At 42.9% G+C, this 17,989-nt stretch overlaps 1 protein-coding gene across 1 annotated transcript in view; it reads left to right on the forward strand.

Annotated features, from left to right (window-relative positions):
- The window catches only part of ppp1cb (protein phosphatase 1, catalytic subunit, beta isozyme), a 107,795-nt gene that overhangs the window by 85,279 nt on the left and 4,527 nt on the right, over positions 1-17,989 (forward strand). Inside the window, exons 5-7 of the mRNA XM_048530822.2 lie at positions 4,323-4,394; positions 8,963-9,114; positions 14,510-14,644. Of these exons, the coding sequence (XP_048386779.1) occupies positions 4,323-4,394; positions 8,963-9,114; positions 14,510-14,644 (359 nt within the window). The remainder of the gene's footprint in view (positions 1-4,322; positions 4,395-8,962; positions 9,115-14,509; positions 14,645-17,989) is intronic.

Here is a 17,989-nt window from a genome sequence, read left to right on the forward strand (position 1 = left end):
AGCAGATGTGAAAGCTTATTCCTGGAGACATCTGTAATTCCAGTCCAAATGTTAAAACCACAAGTAACTTAAACCTGAGATAACAAGGTGTAGGGTCTGATGAGGGGTCTAAGTCCGAAACGTCAGCTTTTGAGCTCCTGAGATGCTGCTTGGCCTGCTGTGTTCATCCAGCTTCACACTTTATTATCTTATAACAAGATGTAGCACTGGATGAACACAGCAGGCCATACGGCAAGCATCAGAGGAGCAAGAAACCTGACGTTTTGGGCCGAGACCCTTCTTCAGAAATGGGGGAGGGGAAGGGGATTCTGAAATAAATAGGGAGAGAGGGGGAGGCGGATAGAAGATGCATAAAAGAGAGGAGACAGACCGGCCAAAAAGGTGGGGTTGGAGCCAGTAAAGGTGAATGTAGGTGGGGAGTTAGGGACGGGATAGGTTTGTTCAGGGAGGACAGACAGGTGAAGGAGTTGGGATGAGGTTAGTGGCTGGGAGATGAGGGTGGGGCTTGAGGTGGGAGGAATGGTTGGGGGGGCGGGGACGAACTGGGCTGGTTTTGGGATGATGTTGGGGGAGGGGAAATTTTGAAGCTTGTGAAGTCCACTTTGAAACCTTGGGCTGCAGGGTTCCCAAATGAAATATGAGATGCTGTTCCTGCAGCCTTCAGGTGGCATCATTGTGGCAATGCCGGAGGACCAGGATGGACATGTCGTCCAAAGAGTGGGAGGGGGAGTTGAAATGGTTCGAGACTGAGAGGTGTAGTTGTTTGCTGCACACCGAGCGTAGGTGTTCCACAAAGTGGTTCCAGAGCCTCCACCTGGTTTCCCCGATGTAGAGGAGGCCACAGCAAGAACAGCAGATACAACATAACACTTTAACAGATGTGCAGATGAACATCTGTTTGATGTGGAAGGTCTTATTAGGGCCTGGGATGGGGGTGAGGGGGGTGGTGTAGGGGCAGGTGTAGCACTTGCTTCATTGCAGGGAAAAGTGCTGGGTGTGGTGGGGCCGGAGGGGAGTGTGGAGCAGACAAGGGAGTCACAGAGAGTCGTCCCTCTGGAAAGCAGGTCAGGGTGGGGACGGAAAAATGTCTTTGGTAGTGGAGTCAGATTGCAGATGGTGGAAGTGTTGGAGAATGATGCGTTGGATTCGGAGGTTGGTGGGGTGGTATGTGAGGACGAGGGGGGATTCTGTTTTGGTTGTTACTGTAGGTAGGAAGTGCAAGAGACGAGTTGCGGGAAGTGCGAGAGACATGGTTGAGGGCATTATCGACCACTGGAAGGGGAATTGTGGTCCTTGGAAAAACAAGGACATCTGGGATGTCTGGGAGTGGAATGCATTTTCTTGGGGGCGGAGGCGAAGGAATTGGGAATAGGGGATGGCCTTTTTGCCGGAAGGTGGGTGAGAGGAAGTGTATTCTAGGTAGCTGTGGGAGTCGGTAGGCTTGAAATGGATATTGGTTTCGAGGTGGATGCCAGAGATGGAGACAGAGGTGTTCAGGAAGGAGAGAGAGGTATCAGGGATGGTTCAGGTGAACTTAAGGTTGGGGTGAAAGGTGTTAGTGAGGTGGATGAACTGTTCTAGCTCCTCACAGGAGCACGAGGTGGCGCCAATACAGTCATTGATGTAACGGAGGAAGAGAGATGGGGTATAGGGCCAGTGTAGCTTTGGAAGAGGGATTGTTCCATGTACCCTACAAACAGGCAGGCATAGCTTGGGCTCATATGGGTACCCAAGGCCACCCCCTTTGTAGGAAGTGGGAGGAATTGAAGGAGAAGTTTAAGGGTGAGGATGAGTTCAGCTATGCTGATGAGGATATCAGTGGAGAGGCATTGGTCGGATCTGTGAGACAGGAAGAAGCAGGGGGCCTTTAGGTCATCTGCATGGGGAATGCAAGTGTACAGGGACTGGGCGTCCATATTAAAGATGAGGTGTTGGGGACCAGAGAATCGGAAGTTTTGGAGGAGGTAGAGGGCATGGATGATGTCACAGACGTAGGTGGGGAGTTCCTGGACCAAGGGGGAGATAAGTGGAGATGAATTCGTTGGGGCAGGAGCAGGCAGAGACAACTGGTCGAACAGGACAGTCAGGTTTGTGGATTTTGGGAAGGAGATAGAAGCGGGCAGTGCGGGGTTGGGGAATGATGAGGTTGGAGGCTGTGGGTGGGAGATCACCCGAGGTGATGAGGTTGTAGATGGTCTGGGAGATGATGGTTTGGTGGTCGGGGTGGGGTCATGATCAAGGAGGCGGTAGGAGGAGGCGTCAGAGAGCTGACACCTGGCCTTGGCCATGTAGAGGTCAGTGTACCATACCACAACTGTGCCCCCCCCCCTTGTCTGTGTGTTTTGTGGTGAGGTTGGGTTGGAGCAGAGGGCTGCCCGTTCCGTTGGGGAGAGGTTGGAGTGGGTGAGAGGGGTGGAGAGGTTGAGGCGTTTGATGTCTCGATGGCAGTTTGAGATGAAGAGGCCAAGGGAGGGTGGGATGCCTTGCGGTGGCGTCCAGAAGGAGGGGGTGGGTTGGAGGCTGGAGAAGGGGTCAGTAGTGGGAGGATTAGGCTCACAATTTAAAGAAATAAGCACGGAGGCGGTGGAAAAACTGCTCAACGTCCAAGCATGAGTTGTATTCATCGATATTTGGTTGGAGGGGGATAAAGGTGAGCCCTTTACTGAGGACTGACCATTCATCCTCAGTAAGGGGGAGGTCTGGGGGATGGTGAAAACCCAGCAGGGCTTGGTGCTGCTGTCTCCTCTGGAGTTGCTGGCTGTGGAGGCGGTGGGTGGAGCGACGCCAGTGTCAGCGGTGGGCGGACTTAAAACCTACCTGGTTAGATACAGGGACACTGGTGTGAGTAATGTATGAATAGTATTTTGGGTAAAAACTGCAGTTCTGTTTCTTTCCAATTTGAGGGATATTTGGGAATTGGTGGAATTATTTTTTCTGTGTGTGTATATATCTTTGAATTAGTGTTATGAGGAGTTAGTTAGAATTATTCTATTTTATCATTTCTTTATTATTATAATGCACTTCAGTTTTACTACTGAAGAAAAGTTTGCAGCATTGCATATTTACTTTTCAGCAAGAAACCAGTCCCTTAAAACAAAAACAAGTAATATAGGTTCCTGTCTGGGATCTGACTAGTCTACCAATAACGATGGGATCATCACAACAGGAACATGCTGTCTGAAAGTGTTGGCGGATGCAAATTCTTTGAAAAAAGCATTAGTTCATCACCTGAAGAGTGAGTTATCAAGGCTTGTGTAATTAGGGTGGTGGAGTGAAATTAACTGAGCTGCTGTTGTGAATGTGACAAGCCAAATGGTTGCCTTCTGTACTGTAACCATTTTTTGATTCTATAATGGGAGCATTTAATATAGCTTACTCTCTTAATATTACATTGCTCAATAAAATATTAGCTTGTGGCAATTCTTAGAATGCACAGGAGCTTTCTGAATCTCTGCTTGTCCACTGCAGTTTATAGACTAACTAGCGCACGTATATTTTAACCAAGTAAATGTGTGTTGGATTTTGCAAATTGAACAGCAGGTAATATGCTCGTTAATATCTGCAGTATTAAATGAAATTTCTGGTAAAATGGGTGAAAAACAAACAGATGTAATTAAACCAAAGAAATGGTTTTCCTTTTCCTTAAAGTAGGTTAATTGAAAGCTTTGATTCCATCCATGTTATAACATTATTGTAGTTATTTCTTTCAGTTGACTAAATAATTTGAGGTTAACTGTTGTTATACCTGCCAGTGTTAGGCAAAAAGATTAGCTTTTAACAGTTAACACTTGCAATAAACCACTATCCGTAAGCCTTAAGGCATAGAAGCAGAATTAGGCCATTCACATCATGCCTGCTTTCCCATTCAGTGAGGTTATGGCTGATGTAATAATCCTCAACTTCATTTTCCTGCCTTTTCCCTATAAACTTTTGAATTGCTCACTGATTAAAAATTTGTCTGTTTCAGTCTCAAATATACTTCACAACCAAGCCTCATCAGCTGTTTGCAGTGAAGTCTATTATTGGTGGAAGTGGAAGATAGCAGGGAGATAATTACAATAAAATTGACAGACCTTAAGTCAAGAACTAGCGAAAGAAGTGCCAATATTGAAGAGATGACACAAAAACACAGATTCTGATTAGTTGATATAAAGCATATGTTATAGGAAGCAGAGAGACTTCTGTGGTTGAGACATTGGGAAAGAAGTGGTATGATAAGAGACATCGCTACTTCTATATAGTAAAGTGTCCAACACAAACCTGTTACATCTGTATGCAACCTTAGTTAACTTGTATTAACCTGCTGTTTTCCCTTTTTGTAGGACTTTCACCTGATTTGCAGTCCATGGAACAGATTCGCAGAATAATGAGACCAACAGATGTTCCTGACACAGGTAAAATTTTCATATAATATCCTGGATTGTAGCTGCTACTGTTTTGTTTTGACTATTTCAGTTAGTGCCTTGAGAATTCCCTCTGTCAAATCCACAGTCTAAGCATTCATTCAGATCTGGTTGGCTGATTCCCATATCAATTATCAATACATTAATAAGTGCTTGACTTTGTTCTTTGAGCAACAAATACTTAAAATTCTCTGATACTTCATACTCATTTGACACCAGAGAAAATCTATAATTGCACAAAATACATGGTGCAGAAACAGATTTGAAATAATAAACCACTACATGTCAGCAATTTGATGAACTTTAGGTGAAGGCTAAACAATGTAGTAAAGAAATAATGAGCATCAAACTACCACACAGCTAACTGAAAAATTTTCAGTACCTGAATTACATTCTGAGTAGCATTCACTTCTCTTGCTGCTGGTGCATAGTCTTGGTTTGTTCCAGCCTTTTTCTCATTGGTTTAATGAAAAACATTCTTCTGGTAGTTTCTAGGATTCATAAGACCATAAAACATAGGAATGGAAGTAAGGCCATTTGGCCCATCAAGTCCACTCCGCCATTTAAATCATGGCTGACGGGCATTTTAGCTCCACTTCCCTGCACTCTCCCCGTAGCCCTTGATTCCTTCTGAGATCAAGAATTTGTTGATCTCTGCCTTGAAGGCATCCAACGTCCCAGCCTCCATTGCACTCTGTAGCAATGAATTCCACAAGCCCACCACTCTCTGGCTGAAGAAATGTCATCTCGTTTCAGTTTTAAATTTACCCCCTGTAATTTTAAGGCTGTGCCTACGGGGTCCTAGTCTCCCCGCCTAACGGGAACAACTTTCTAGCGTCCACCCCTTCTAAGCCATACATTATCTTGTAAGTTTCTATTAGATCTCCCCTCAACCTTCTAAACTCTAATGAGTACAATCCCAGGATCCTTAGCCATTCATCATACATTAAACGTACCATTCCAGGGATCATCCATGTGAATCTCCGCTGGACACGCTCCAGGGCTAGTATGTCCTTCCTGAGGTGTGGGGCCCAAAATTGGACACAGTATTCTAAATAGGGCCTAACTAGAGCTTTATAAAGCCTCAGAAGCATATCGCTGCTTTTATATTCCAACCCTCTTGAGATAAATGACAACATTACATTTGCTTTCTTAATCATGGTCTCTAAGTGCAAGTTAACCTTTAGAGAATCCTGGACCAACACTCCCAGATCCCTTTGTACTTCTGCTTTACGAATTTTCTCACCATTTAGAAAATAGTCCATGCCTGTATTCTTTTTTCCAAAGTGCAAAATCTCACATTTACTCACATTCAATTTCTTCAGCCATTTCCTGGACCACTGTCCTAAACTGTCTAAATCTTTCTGCAGCTTCCCCACCTCCTCAGTATTACCTGCCTGTCCACCTATCTTCGTATCATCGGCAAACTTCGCCAGAATGCCCCCGGTCCCTTCATTCAGATCATTAATATACAAGGTGAACAGCTGCGGCCCCAACACTGAACCCTGCGGGACACCACTCGTCACTGGTTGCCATTCCGAAAAACAGCCTTTTATCCCAACTCTCTGTCTTCTGTCAGACAGCCAATCCTCAATCCAAGCCAGTAGGTCACCTTGAACACCATGGGCCCTTACCTTGCTCAGCAGCCTCCCAAGAGGCACCGTACCGAAGGCCTTTTGGAAGTCTGGATAGATAACACAAATATATCAGCCATGATCTTATAGATCAGCAGAGCAGCTGCTCATCAATAATGATCTTTGATCACTACATATTCAGCACCGTGAGACTTCTCAGATGCTGAAGCAGTTTGTGTCCAAATGCAGTAAGACCTGGATAGTACTCAAGCTTGAGTTGAAAAGTGGAAAAACAACATTCGTGCCACACATGTACCAAGCAAAAACCCTCTCCAACAAGGGAAAAATCAAACCAATGCCCCTTTAATGACAGTGCCATTGCTGAATTCCTCATTATCCACATCCTGAAGAGTTTTCATTGACCAGAATTTGAACTGAGCTAGCCATATAAATACTGGCTACAGAAGCAGGCAAGGAGGTAGGAATCCATGATGAGGAGCTCACCTCCTGTCAACCCAAAACCTGTGTACCATTCTCAAGGCCCAAGTCAAGAGTGTGATCGAATACATGCCTCTTTCCTGGATGGGTGCAGCTGCAAGAGCACTCTCACACATGAGCATACCAATTTGGCATTTCAAGCCTGCTCTGCTGATCTATAAGATCATGGCTGATTATATTTGTGTTTCAAATTTCACATTCTTATCTCTTGCAATAATCTTAGATTCTTGTTAGTCATGTGTGTTAATCTGCCTTCACGCTAAAAATATTCAGTGATCCCAACCTCCACAGCCTTGAGGCAGTAAGTTCCAAAGTGTCTCAACAGTCTGAGAAAATCCTTCCTTCGTCTTTGTCTAAAATGGCAGCCACTAATTTTAAGTGTTCCCTTGGTTCTGGGCTTGCCTACCTGAGTAAATATTATCTTCCCTCTCCATCTTGTCAAAACTATGCAGGATCTTCTAAACTTGTATCTCATCTCACTGGTCTAAATTCCAGTGAAAACAAGCCCCATCTGTCTTAGAGAGATAGTAGGAAGAAGGATCTCAACCCAAAATGTCAACTTGCTTGCTCCTCTGCTGCTGCTTGGCCTGCTGTGTTCATCCAGCCGTACACCTTGTTATCCTGTCTGTCTTATCCTTCCTCCTAAGAATTCCTGCTCCTTCCAGGTATTAATCTAGAAATGCTCCTCTGAACCATCTCCATGCGCATTTATATCCTTCCTTAAGCAAGGAATCCAAAACAGTACGCATTATTCAAGATTGGTCTCTGCCCTGTATAACAGAAATTCAACATCCTTTTATGGCATGCTCCTCTCCTCTTAATGACTCATGTTCCATTAGCTGCTTGTTGTACTTGCACGCTAGCTTTTTTTGACTCTTGGATTCGAAAACAAAGATTAATTCTTTAAGTATTTAAAAAATACTCTTTATTTTCATTCTTACTGCGAACATCAATATCACAATTTTCACACTATACCCTATCTGTCAGATATTTTTGGCCACTCACTTAATCTATTATGTCAGTCTACATCCCAGTGTCATCCTCAAAACATACCTTCCTGCCAATTCTTATACCATCTAAAATTTACATATCATATGGTTGATCACCACCTCTGTCGTTGATATAAGTAGTAAAATATTGAAAACTCACCACTGTCTTCTGTGGAATTCCACTGATCATATCCTTTCAATCTGAAAAGGACCAATTTATGCATACCATTTTCTGTAGCCAGTCAATCCCTTAACCATGCTGGTATGTTACCCCCTATTGGGATGTTTGTTCTATGTTCTATAATGAAGTGAGAAACAAAATGATTATTCTTTACATCTGTATTTTTCTTTATTATCTACTGTTAAAGCCCCAACTTCACTCTTTGGAAGACCAGCAGTCACTTTATTTACCTTTCCCTTTTTCAAATCTCTTCAGAAGCTTTGCTGTTTACACGTTCAATTGAGATGGTGAGTTTTGAGAAGATTTGTAGCTCAGGTTGAGGTTCTGGATGTGAGTTTGCTCGCTGAGCTGGAAGGTTTGTTTTCAGATGTTTCGTCACCATTCTAGGTAACATCATCAGTGAGCCTCCGGTGAAGCGCTGGTGTTATGTCCTGCTTTCTATTTATATATATATATATATATAGAAAGCGGGACATAACACCAGCACTTCACCGGAGGCTCACTGATGATGTTACCTAGAATGGTGACGAAACAACTGAAAATGAACCTTCCAGCTCAGCGAGCAAACTCACATCCTCAATTGAGATGTTCAAGAGGCCATTGGCAGTACCAGTGAACCTGACTGGTCCATGCAGGACATATGGATTCTCCTGTTTAGGGTGATACAAAGGTTAGGTTATTCTGTAGGAATGAGGTTATTGAGAAACAAAGGCCTCCTCATATGATCTCTCGCACTGTAGCAACATGTATCACTGTAGTTTGAAGCATCGGTAATACATACAGTGACAGAGCAGCCAATGCTTTGGAGTTGAGATTCTTTTCCTGCCATTGACGCAGTTCATGAGATCATTGAAGGTCAGAATCAGATGCATTCAAACCTGACTGTCATTTTTAACCTACACGTTTATGCTTTTTGTAGGTGACTCGCTTTTCTTGCTGTGTCGGACAGTATGTTGAAGGGGAAAGAAAGATGTATTTTAAAATGACAAAAGAGAGAGGCAAGCCAGCAAAGTTCTATAATTGCCATTAAAGATCAATCCCTTACAGAATACAACATTTTCTAAATATTAGCCTATAGCTAATCTTTTATTTGTTGGTTATCCAACCTCTGTCCTATATATTAGATTCATTTAAAAGGAAACTAGAAACAACCAATAATTGTACATCTCTCTAGCACTTGGAAATGGTATTGTGTTCAGCACCAAGTTTTCCAGCCTTAGTTGATGTAGAGTTTTATTGCATCCCTGTGCTGTTTTCCCAGAGAGGACATCTTTATGTGGTTTTCATGTTTCGATGTATATGTCCTTTTTTTTTCAGGTTTGCTTTGTGATTTGCTGTGGTCAGATCCTGATAAGGATGTTCAGGGATGGGGTGAGAATGATCGTGGTGTATCCTTCACCTTTGGAGCTGATGTAGTGAGCAAATTTCTCAACCGGCACGACTTAGATCTAATATGTCGTGCTCATCAGGTAAAAAAAAATTGTAAATGGAACAGTCTTAATGTGCAACTGTGAAATGTTCTTGCATGTTCTGCCAGAGCTGCTCAGCTACTGACTTCTTTACAGCTTTGGTCCAAACATGGACAGAAATGCTGATTCCCAGAGTGATTTGAGATTGATTGCCCCCAATGTCAGTTTTACTGAGTGCAGCATTGAGTAGGCCCAGCAAAATTGTAATAGCTGGGAATTAGCATGGGAGTGGGTTGGCGGTGAAGTTCTCTTTGGTTGAAGTCAGACCTAGCATAATGTTTGCGACTGTTGGAGGCAAATTATTTCAGTACCAGGACATCTCTACATGAGCTTCTTAAGATAGTTTCCAAGACTCAACCAGTTTCAAATCTTCCTCCAGTGATATTCCCACAGTCATAGGATTCAAAGTTTGCTAATGACTGCATAGTGTTCAGTTTATAACTATTCAGATAATGAAGCTATTGTATACCCTTTTTCACTGAGACCCAAAATGATCAGATTTGTCCAATGAGTGACAACTAGCATTACATCATGTGTTGGGAAATGGCTGTCTCCAGAAAATCTAACTGTTGACACTGTTTAATGCCATTCCTATTGATCAATACTATACTATCAGCCTCAAAATTCCAAATCTTATTTTAGTTGATTTTAAATTTTAAATAGTAGCCATGATGGGACTTGACCCACGTACCTAAGGCATTGATGTGGATCTTTCGTTGCTAGTCTGATAACGTTGCCATGACAGCACCATATCTCCATGACGTCTGACCATTGATCAAAAAATTAAAGCAGAGTAGGTGAGGGGAGGAAATTCTATGGGTTAGTAACTCTTTAGACATGCTGCATATATATTTTTCTTAGTGTGATGGAAACCATTTGGCTGATGTAGAAAAGTTTCTTCAGATGTTGTAATGGAATTATCTTGCCTGTGTGTTTTGTTTAGATTAGATTCCTTACAGTGTGGAAACAGGCCCTTCGGCCCAAAAGTCCACACCGTCCCCAGACCCATCCCCGTATAACCCGCACACCCCTGAACACTACGGGCAATTTAACATGGCCGATCCACCTATCCTGCACATCTTTTAGACTGTGGGAGGAAACCGGAGCACCCGGAGGAAACCCACACAGACACAGGGAGAATGTGCAAACTCCACACAGACAGTTACCCGAGGCTGGAATCGAACCCGAATCCCTGACGCTGTGAGGCTGCAGTGCTAACCACTGAGCCACCGTGCCACCGTTTTTGATATGTTACCACAGTAAAGGAGTGGGTTTACTTAATGGCATCACAGGTTTTCAGGTTATTTGTAAAATTTTGTATCTTGATTGTTCTTGTGTATTGTCCAAATAATTTGTCTGATGTCACTTTCTACTCTCGGTGCAAAATTTTGCATGACTGAACGTCTAACGTGGAGTACAGCAATAGAACGGTATAGGAACAGGCCTTTCAGCCAACAAGCTAGTGCTGATGCCTGGTTCTTAATTTTGCCTGTTACTTGTTGCGTACACGTGATTAAATCCCTCTGTTTGCCTCCCATTCATGTACCTATCAAATACGCCTTAAGCGTTGCTAATGTGCCTGCATTCACTATCTCCACTGGCAGCGTGTTCCAGGCATCCTCCACCCTCTGAAAAATTTTCCCCACACTTCTCCCCCAAACCTTCCTATTCTCACCTTGTACCTTTATCCTCTTGTAGTTGATCTTTCCACCCAGAGGAAAACGCCTGTGACTATCCACCCTACCTTTTACCTCTTATAGTTTTGTAGCCCACTATTAGGTCACCCTTCAGCCTTTGTGTCTCCAGTGAAAACAACCCAAGTTTATTCACCGTCTCCTCATTACTAAAATCCTCCAGACTGGGCAACATCCTGGCAAACCACCTCTGCACTGTCTTCAAAATATCCATGTCCTTCTGGTAGAATGACAACCAGAACTGCATCTAATATTCCACATATGGCATATCTAAAGATTTGTACAGCTGTAACATAACTTGCCAACTTGTATATTCAATGCCCCAGCCTGTGGCAAGCCTGTTATATGTTGTCTTGATCATCTTAGCCACCTTTGTTGCCACTTTCAGGGATCTGTGGATCTGAATGCCCAGATTCTTCTGAATGCCAATGCTGTCAAGAGTTCTGCCATTTATTATATAATTCGCACCTGAATTTTATCTTCTAAAATTTTATCTTCTAAATCATCTTAAGGTCCTCGAAAAACTTTAGGTTGGTGAGACATGACCTTTCCCGCACAAATCCATGCTGTATATCACTAACACGTCCATTCGTTTCCAGATGTAAATCCTGTCTCTCCCTATCTTTTCCAACAGCTTCACCACCACTGACATCAGGATCACCAGTCTGTAATTACTTGGATTATCTCTGTTTCCCTTCCTTAAACAAAGGAATAACATTAGCCATTCTCCAGTCCTCTGGAATATCACCTGAAGCCAAAGAGAATGCAAAGATAACTGTTATGGCCCAGCTATTTCCTCTCTTGCCTCCCACGGTATCTTGGGATAGATCCCATTTAGGACACCCAACAATTCCTTCGCTATGTTGACCTGCCCAAGAATATTCACACACGTTGCCCTAAGCTCAATGTCCCTCGTGTCCCTCTCTTTGGTGAATGCAGATGTACTAATTAAAGATCTCGCCTATTTCCTCTGGCTCCACACACAACCTCCCTCCTTTATCCTTGAGTCAGCCTACTCTTTCCCTAGCTACCCTCTTGCTCTGAATATATGTGTAGAGTGCCTTTGGATTCCCCTTAACCTCGCTGGCCAAGAACATTTCATGGCCCCTCCTAATTCCCTGTTTGAGCAGCTTCTTACTTTCTCTGTATTCTTCAAGTACTTTGTCTGTTTTGAGTTGGCTAGGCCTTAAGCTTGCTTCCTTTTTTTTAAAACTTAGCTGATAAATTCCTCTGTCATCCATGCTTCTTTAATCCTGTCATTTCTGTCTTTCATTTTCAGAGGACAGGCATGTTCTAATCAACTGGTCTTTAAAAGACTCCCATGTATCAGATGTGGATTTACCCTCAGTAACTCTCAAATTACAATTTCCAGTTCTTCCCTAATTCGGTTATAGTTAGCCTTCCCCCAACTTAACACCTTCACCTGAGGTCCACTCTTCCTCGTATACTTACAGATAAGGACCATAAAACATACAGAATTATGATCACTGTTCCCAACACACTGCCCCACTGCAACTTTGATCATCTAGCTGAGCTTATTTCTCATTTCATGGTCCACATATCTGAAGTCCTACTCCCTATGCCAGCTCTTATCCAAGTGTTCATTTGTACTATGTCTCTGTTCCTAGCCTCAGTAGCCTGTAGCAAGGGGATTAATCCTGAGATTTCTATCCTAGAGGTCTTGCTTTTTGGTTTACTACCTAATTCCCTGAATAATTGTTGCAGGACCTTGTCACTGTTCCTACCTGTGTCATTTGTGCCAATATGGATGTTGTTTCCAGGATGGCCCCCTCCCTTGTTGGACTGTTCACATACTGTTTCAAAAAACTCTCCTGGACACACTTAACACACCGTTTCCCTGTTCCACATCCTGGCTTTAAGGGAGTCCTAATCAATATTGCGGGGCGGGAGTTAAAATCACCTACTACAGCAAACCTGTTATTTTAACATCTTTCCAGAATCTGACTGTATATCTCTTTCTCTACCTCCAGCTGGCACCTGAGAGGTCTGTAGTACAATCCCAGCACTGTGATTGCATCCTCCCTAATCCTGATCTCGACCCATATTCCCTAGTTGTAAGACCTCTGCAAGGTGTCCTCGATCAACACAGCAGTGATATGGTCCCTAACCAGAAATGCAACTTCCCACGTCCCTTACTCCACTATCTCGTCTAAAATGCAGAATGTTAAGTTGCCAACCCTGTCCTTTTTTCAACCACATATCTGAGATCGCAACAACATCATAACTGCATACATTAATCCTGGGTCTAAATTCATCCGTCTACATGTTATACTACTTGCATCGAAACAACACAGTCTAAGCCTTCAGTTCTGCTGAGCTCAGCAAACTCTCCCTGACTGCTTTTCCTCTTGGCTATATTTGCCTTTGCTGTTCCCTGGTTTCTATACTTACTGACCCGCTGCTCTGGTTCCCACCCCCCATGACTAGTTTAAACCCTCCTGAGTGGCACAATCAAACCTCCTTGCTGGATATTGATGCCCCTCCAGTTTAGGTGCATCCTTTCCTCTTTGTACAGATTCCACCTTCCCCGGAAGCCACCCCAATGGTCCACATATCTGAAGTCCTACTCCCTATGCCAGCTTTTTAGCCAAGTGTTCAGTTGTACTATGTCTCCGTTCCTAGCCTCAGTAGCCTGTAGCAAGGGGATTAATCCTGAGATATCTGTCCTAGAGGTCTTGCTTTTTGGTTTACTATCTAATTCCCTGAATTGTTGTTGCAGAAGTTTGTCACTGTTCCTACCTGTGTCATTTGTGCCAATATGGATGTGATTTCTATCTGTTTACCCTCCCATTTCAGGATGCCACTGACTATCAAATCTCTGGTTACTATTGCTCAACTACGCTTTGTCCATCCCCTCTATGTAGCAGGACCAGCCATGGTGTCACTGCTCTGGCTGCTGCTGCTGTCACCTGATGGGCCATCGCTGTCGTCAATATCCAAAAATGGGATACATGTTCACCAGGGGACTCCTGTACTGACTGCCTGCCCACCCCATCTCGTGGTCACCCACCAATGTTCTTGTATCTTAGGTGTGACCACGTTTTTATAACTTCTATCTGTGATGCTGTTTCCCATTTGTGTGCTTCTTAATTTCTCCAATTGCCACTCAAGCCAATCCATTTGTTGCGTGAGCAGCTGAAGCTGCGTACGCTTCCTGCAGATGTAATTATCAGGGATGCTTCCATGACTGACTACAGCCTACGTGCGGAATGCAAAACCCCACCAACTCGCGTGACTAACCCTCTGTTGTCTGTACCATTAAAAATTAAATTTGCTTAGCGACATATAAATTAAAATTACTATTTTCCAACAAATAGCATTCCCTGCCAACTTACTCACTATCTGAATGCCCTGTAGTAACCAGAAGATGAACTAACTGTACTAACCTTTTAGAAAAACAGAGACACACTTACCCTGCACTGCAGTGAAATTCCTTCACCTGTAGTATCAAGGGAATGAAAGGGTTTATACAAACTCCTACCCAACCTGCACTAATCTGTCAAACTGTTCCTTTTTACCCCCTGTGACATCAGCAAGATGCTTCTTTGGAATGGGTGGCTGTTGGCTCTTCTTGAAAGCAACCTGCCTTAATCAAAACCGAGTACTTAGGGCTGAAAAGAATTTGCAAAATGAGTGTGGAAAATTACGACCTTGTTCATATATTAAACATTGATTTTCAGGTGGTTGAAGACGGTTATGAATTCTTTGCGAAACGCCAACTGGTTACATTGTTTTCTGCTCCTAACTACTGTGGCGAGTTTGATAATGCTGGAGGAATGATGAGTGTTGATGAAACATTAATGTGTTCTTTTCAGGTATGTATTGGTCAAGTACTTAGTGTGGTGCTTGTAGTACTGTTCACTTCAGCAATACAACACACACCAGGAAATGTGGTTGAAATGTTTCCCTGTAGAAGAAATGACACGTGATCCATCACTTGTAATTCTTCTAAACTTCAAGATCCAATTAGTCTAAATTTAGCCCCTCATCATAAGACAAACAATCTATTGAAAGAATTGCTTTACTAAATTGGAAGAATTCTGTTTTTAATAATGGTTAAGATTAATTGATCATAAAGCATAATTTGATCACTTGATGCCACTTTTTGACAGCTAACTGTGCTACTGAATTCTGAAGGCTCACCACTCTGTTTGAAGAACCATTTCGCAGTCCTAAATGGTTTAGACTGTGACCCCTGGTTCTGGACACACTGCCAACAGCAACGTTCACCCTGAATCTACCTTGCCTAAGCTTGTTAAAATTTTGTAGCTGAGATTCTCTCCTCCCCCATTCTTCTCAACTCCAGCAAATATAATTCTAAACAATTCAACTTCCCCTCATAAACCAGCCCTGCCATCCCAGGCATTAGTCAGGTTAAACCATTGCTGCGCACACTCTACAGCAAGAAAATCCTTCCTCAGATAAGAAGACTGAAACTACACCCAGTATTCCAAGTGTGTTGTCTCCCCAAGACCCGGATATAATTGCAGCAAGACATCCTTGCTCCATAGTCATTCTGTTGCTCTGAAGACCACATACCAGTTGCCACCTTAAATGCCTGCTGTGCCTGCATGCTTACCTTCAACGACTGGTCTCATTGCAAATTCACTTCTCTTAATTTTTCGCCGTTCAGATAATTTGCCTGCTTTTGCTGCCAATGAGTAGTATATAATGTATAAGGGCATTCTTGAGAAAATCAGGAAGGCAAAGAGTGAATATGAGGTAGTATTGGCAGATAAGGTTAAGGTTAATCTAAAGAGATTTTACAAGTATACGAACAGCGAGAGAGTCACTAGGGAGAGAATAAGGCCCCTTAAAGATCAAAGAGGCCACCTTTATGTTGAATCTCAAGAGATGGGAAAGATGTTAAATGAATATTTTGTGTCCGTTTTTACTGTGGACAAAAAAAATGGAGGCTGGAGAGCTTGGGGAAATAAGTATTGATGTTTTGAAAATAGTTCATATTACACAAGTAGTAGTGCTGGAGGTCTTAGATAATATAAAGGTGGATAAATCTCTGGGACCTGATCTAGGGTACCCCAGAAAGTTGTGGAAAGTTAGGGAGGAAATTTCGGAGCCCCTTGCATAAATATTTGTATCATCCGATGAGTTGCTGGATGACTGGAGAGTGGCTAACTTTGTGCCTTTATTAAAGGAGGGATGGAAGGAGAAACCTTGGAACTATAAACCTGTGAGTCTGACTTCACTGGTGTCTAAGTTGTTGGTGATTCTGAAGGATAGGATTTTTATGCATTTGGTGAGGCAGGGAATAATTAGGGATAGTCAGAATGGTTATGTGCGAGGGAAATAGTGTCTCACCAACTTTATTGAGTTTTTTGAAGGAGTAACCAAAATGATTGAGGGCAGACTGTTAGATGTGGTTGACATGGACTTTAGTAAAACCGTTGACAAGGTTCTGCATGGTAGACTAATTAATGAAGTTCGATCACATGGGATTGGAGTGTCCAGATCTGCTCCCCTTGTTACAGGAAGGATATTATTAAATTGGGGAGGGTTCAGAAAAGATTTAGCAGGATGCTGCTGGGAATGGAAAGTTTCAGTTGGAAGGAGAGGCTGGATAGGCTGGGATTGCCTTCACTGGAAGGGTGTAGACAAGGTGAATGGCAAGTGCCCCTTCCCTATGGTAGGGGCTTTCAACATTGGGGACATATTCTTAAGGTGAGAGGAGAAAGATATAAAAAAAAGACGTGGGGACAATTTTTTTTTTTACATTGGGAATGGTTCGTGTGTGCGGAATGAACTTCCAGAGCAAGTGGTGGATGTGGAAACAGTTACAACATTTAAGAGACATTTGGGCAAGTACATGAATAAGAAATATTTGAAGGGATATTGGCCAAGTGCAGGTAGGTGGGACGGGTTTAGTTTGGGATTATGGTCAGCTTGGACAAATTGGTTCAAAGGGTCTGTTTGCATGATGTATGACTCACCGACTTTTATTTTTCCGTGTTATAGTGCATTTGCTGTAACTGGTAGAACTGTGGGCCTCAACTCCACTTTTCTTGTCTATCACCATAAATTCTAATTTTTCTTGCTGAAGCAACTTTGAATATCCTCGATGATCGAATATCCACTGCTCTCCAGGGGGAAGTAATTCCAAGACCAGCAGCCCTCTGAGACAATAAGATGTTCCATCTCCATCTTGATGTTGGAAACCCCATTATTTTTAAACTCTTTCAGAGTTCTAAGCTCCCGCCAAGAGACATCCTCTCAGCCTGTACCCTATTGATTCTTTTCAGAACCTTCTGTTTAAACAAGATCATTTCTTATTCTTGACACAAGTGCATACAGGCCCAAACATTCTTACCCGTTTTATTCCTCAAAATGATCATTTAGAAATTAAATTTTAGATCCTCATCCAAACTTGTGACCTTTACCACCACAGATGGACAAGGGCAGCAGGTATACATGAAGACCACTAACTGTAGGTTCCTGTCCAGGCCACAAACCGTCCGGAGTTTGGATTCTCTTGCCATTCCTTCACCATCACTGGGTCCAAATGCTGAAAGTTCCTGCCTAACAGAATTGCGGCTGTACCTGTGCCACAAAGGCTGCAACAGTTCAAAAAGCAACTTATCACCATTTTCTCAAAGTCATTTAGGGATGAGCAACAAATGTTGGCCTAGCCAGTAACACCCATGTTTCATGAAAATTTCAAAAATGCTTTATTGCATAATTCAAATCTGTGGTGACACCTACAGCTAACGGATACATTTGGGACTATCAAAAATTAATTCTGTCATGCCTTGAGCTTCTCCGATTACAGTGTAGAGAATACCTTTTGAGATGAAGCCTTGGCTAATTTAGCTACCTAACCATCTTTATCTCATCCAGAACAATTCTGTCGTAAATAAGTGTTTTCTCGAGCATGTTGCCGCTGTGGTCTGTGTGCAAATGAGCTTTCATTTTTTGAATTAACTGTTTTCTGGTAGCATGGTCAAACTATCCATCTATTTGCTTGCTAGTTCTAGAAAGAATAGGGGTTGAGCAGTTTTCCTTTAAACTTCTCCATTGCGTAAATTTTGCAAAGCATGATTGGGAAGAAATGTCTCTCCCGTTGGGCACGTAGCCTCTCAGAGGACCAAAAGTTGCCTGAATTATATGTTGCAATTTTTTGCCCCTTGCTCCTTGCCTCTATTTTA

Source organism: Stegostoma tigrinum, chromosome 4, assembly GCF_030684315.1.
Source record: "Stegostoma tigrinum isolate sSteTig4 chromosome 4, sSteTig4.hap1, whole genome shotgun sequence".
Lineage (NCBI taxonomy): Eukaryota > Metazoa > Chordata > Chondrichthyes > Orectolobiformes > Stegostomatidae > Stegostoma > Stegostoma tigrinum.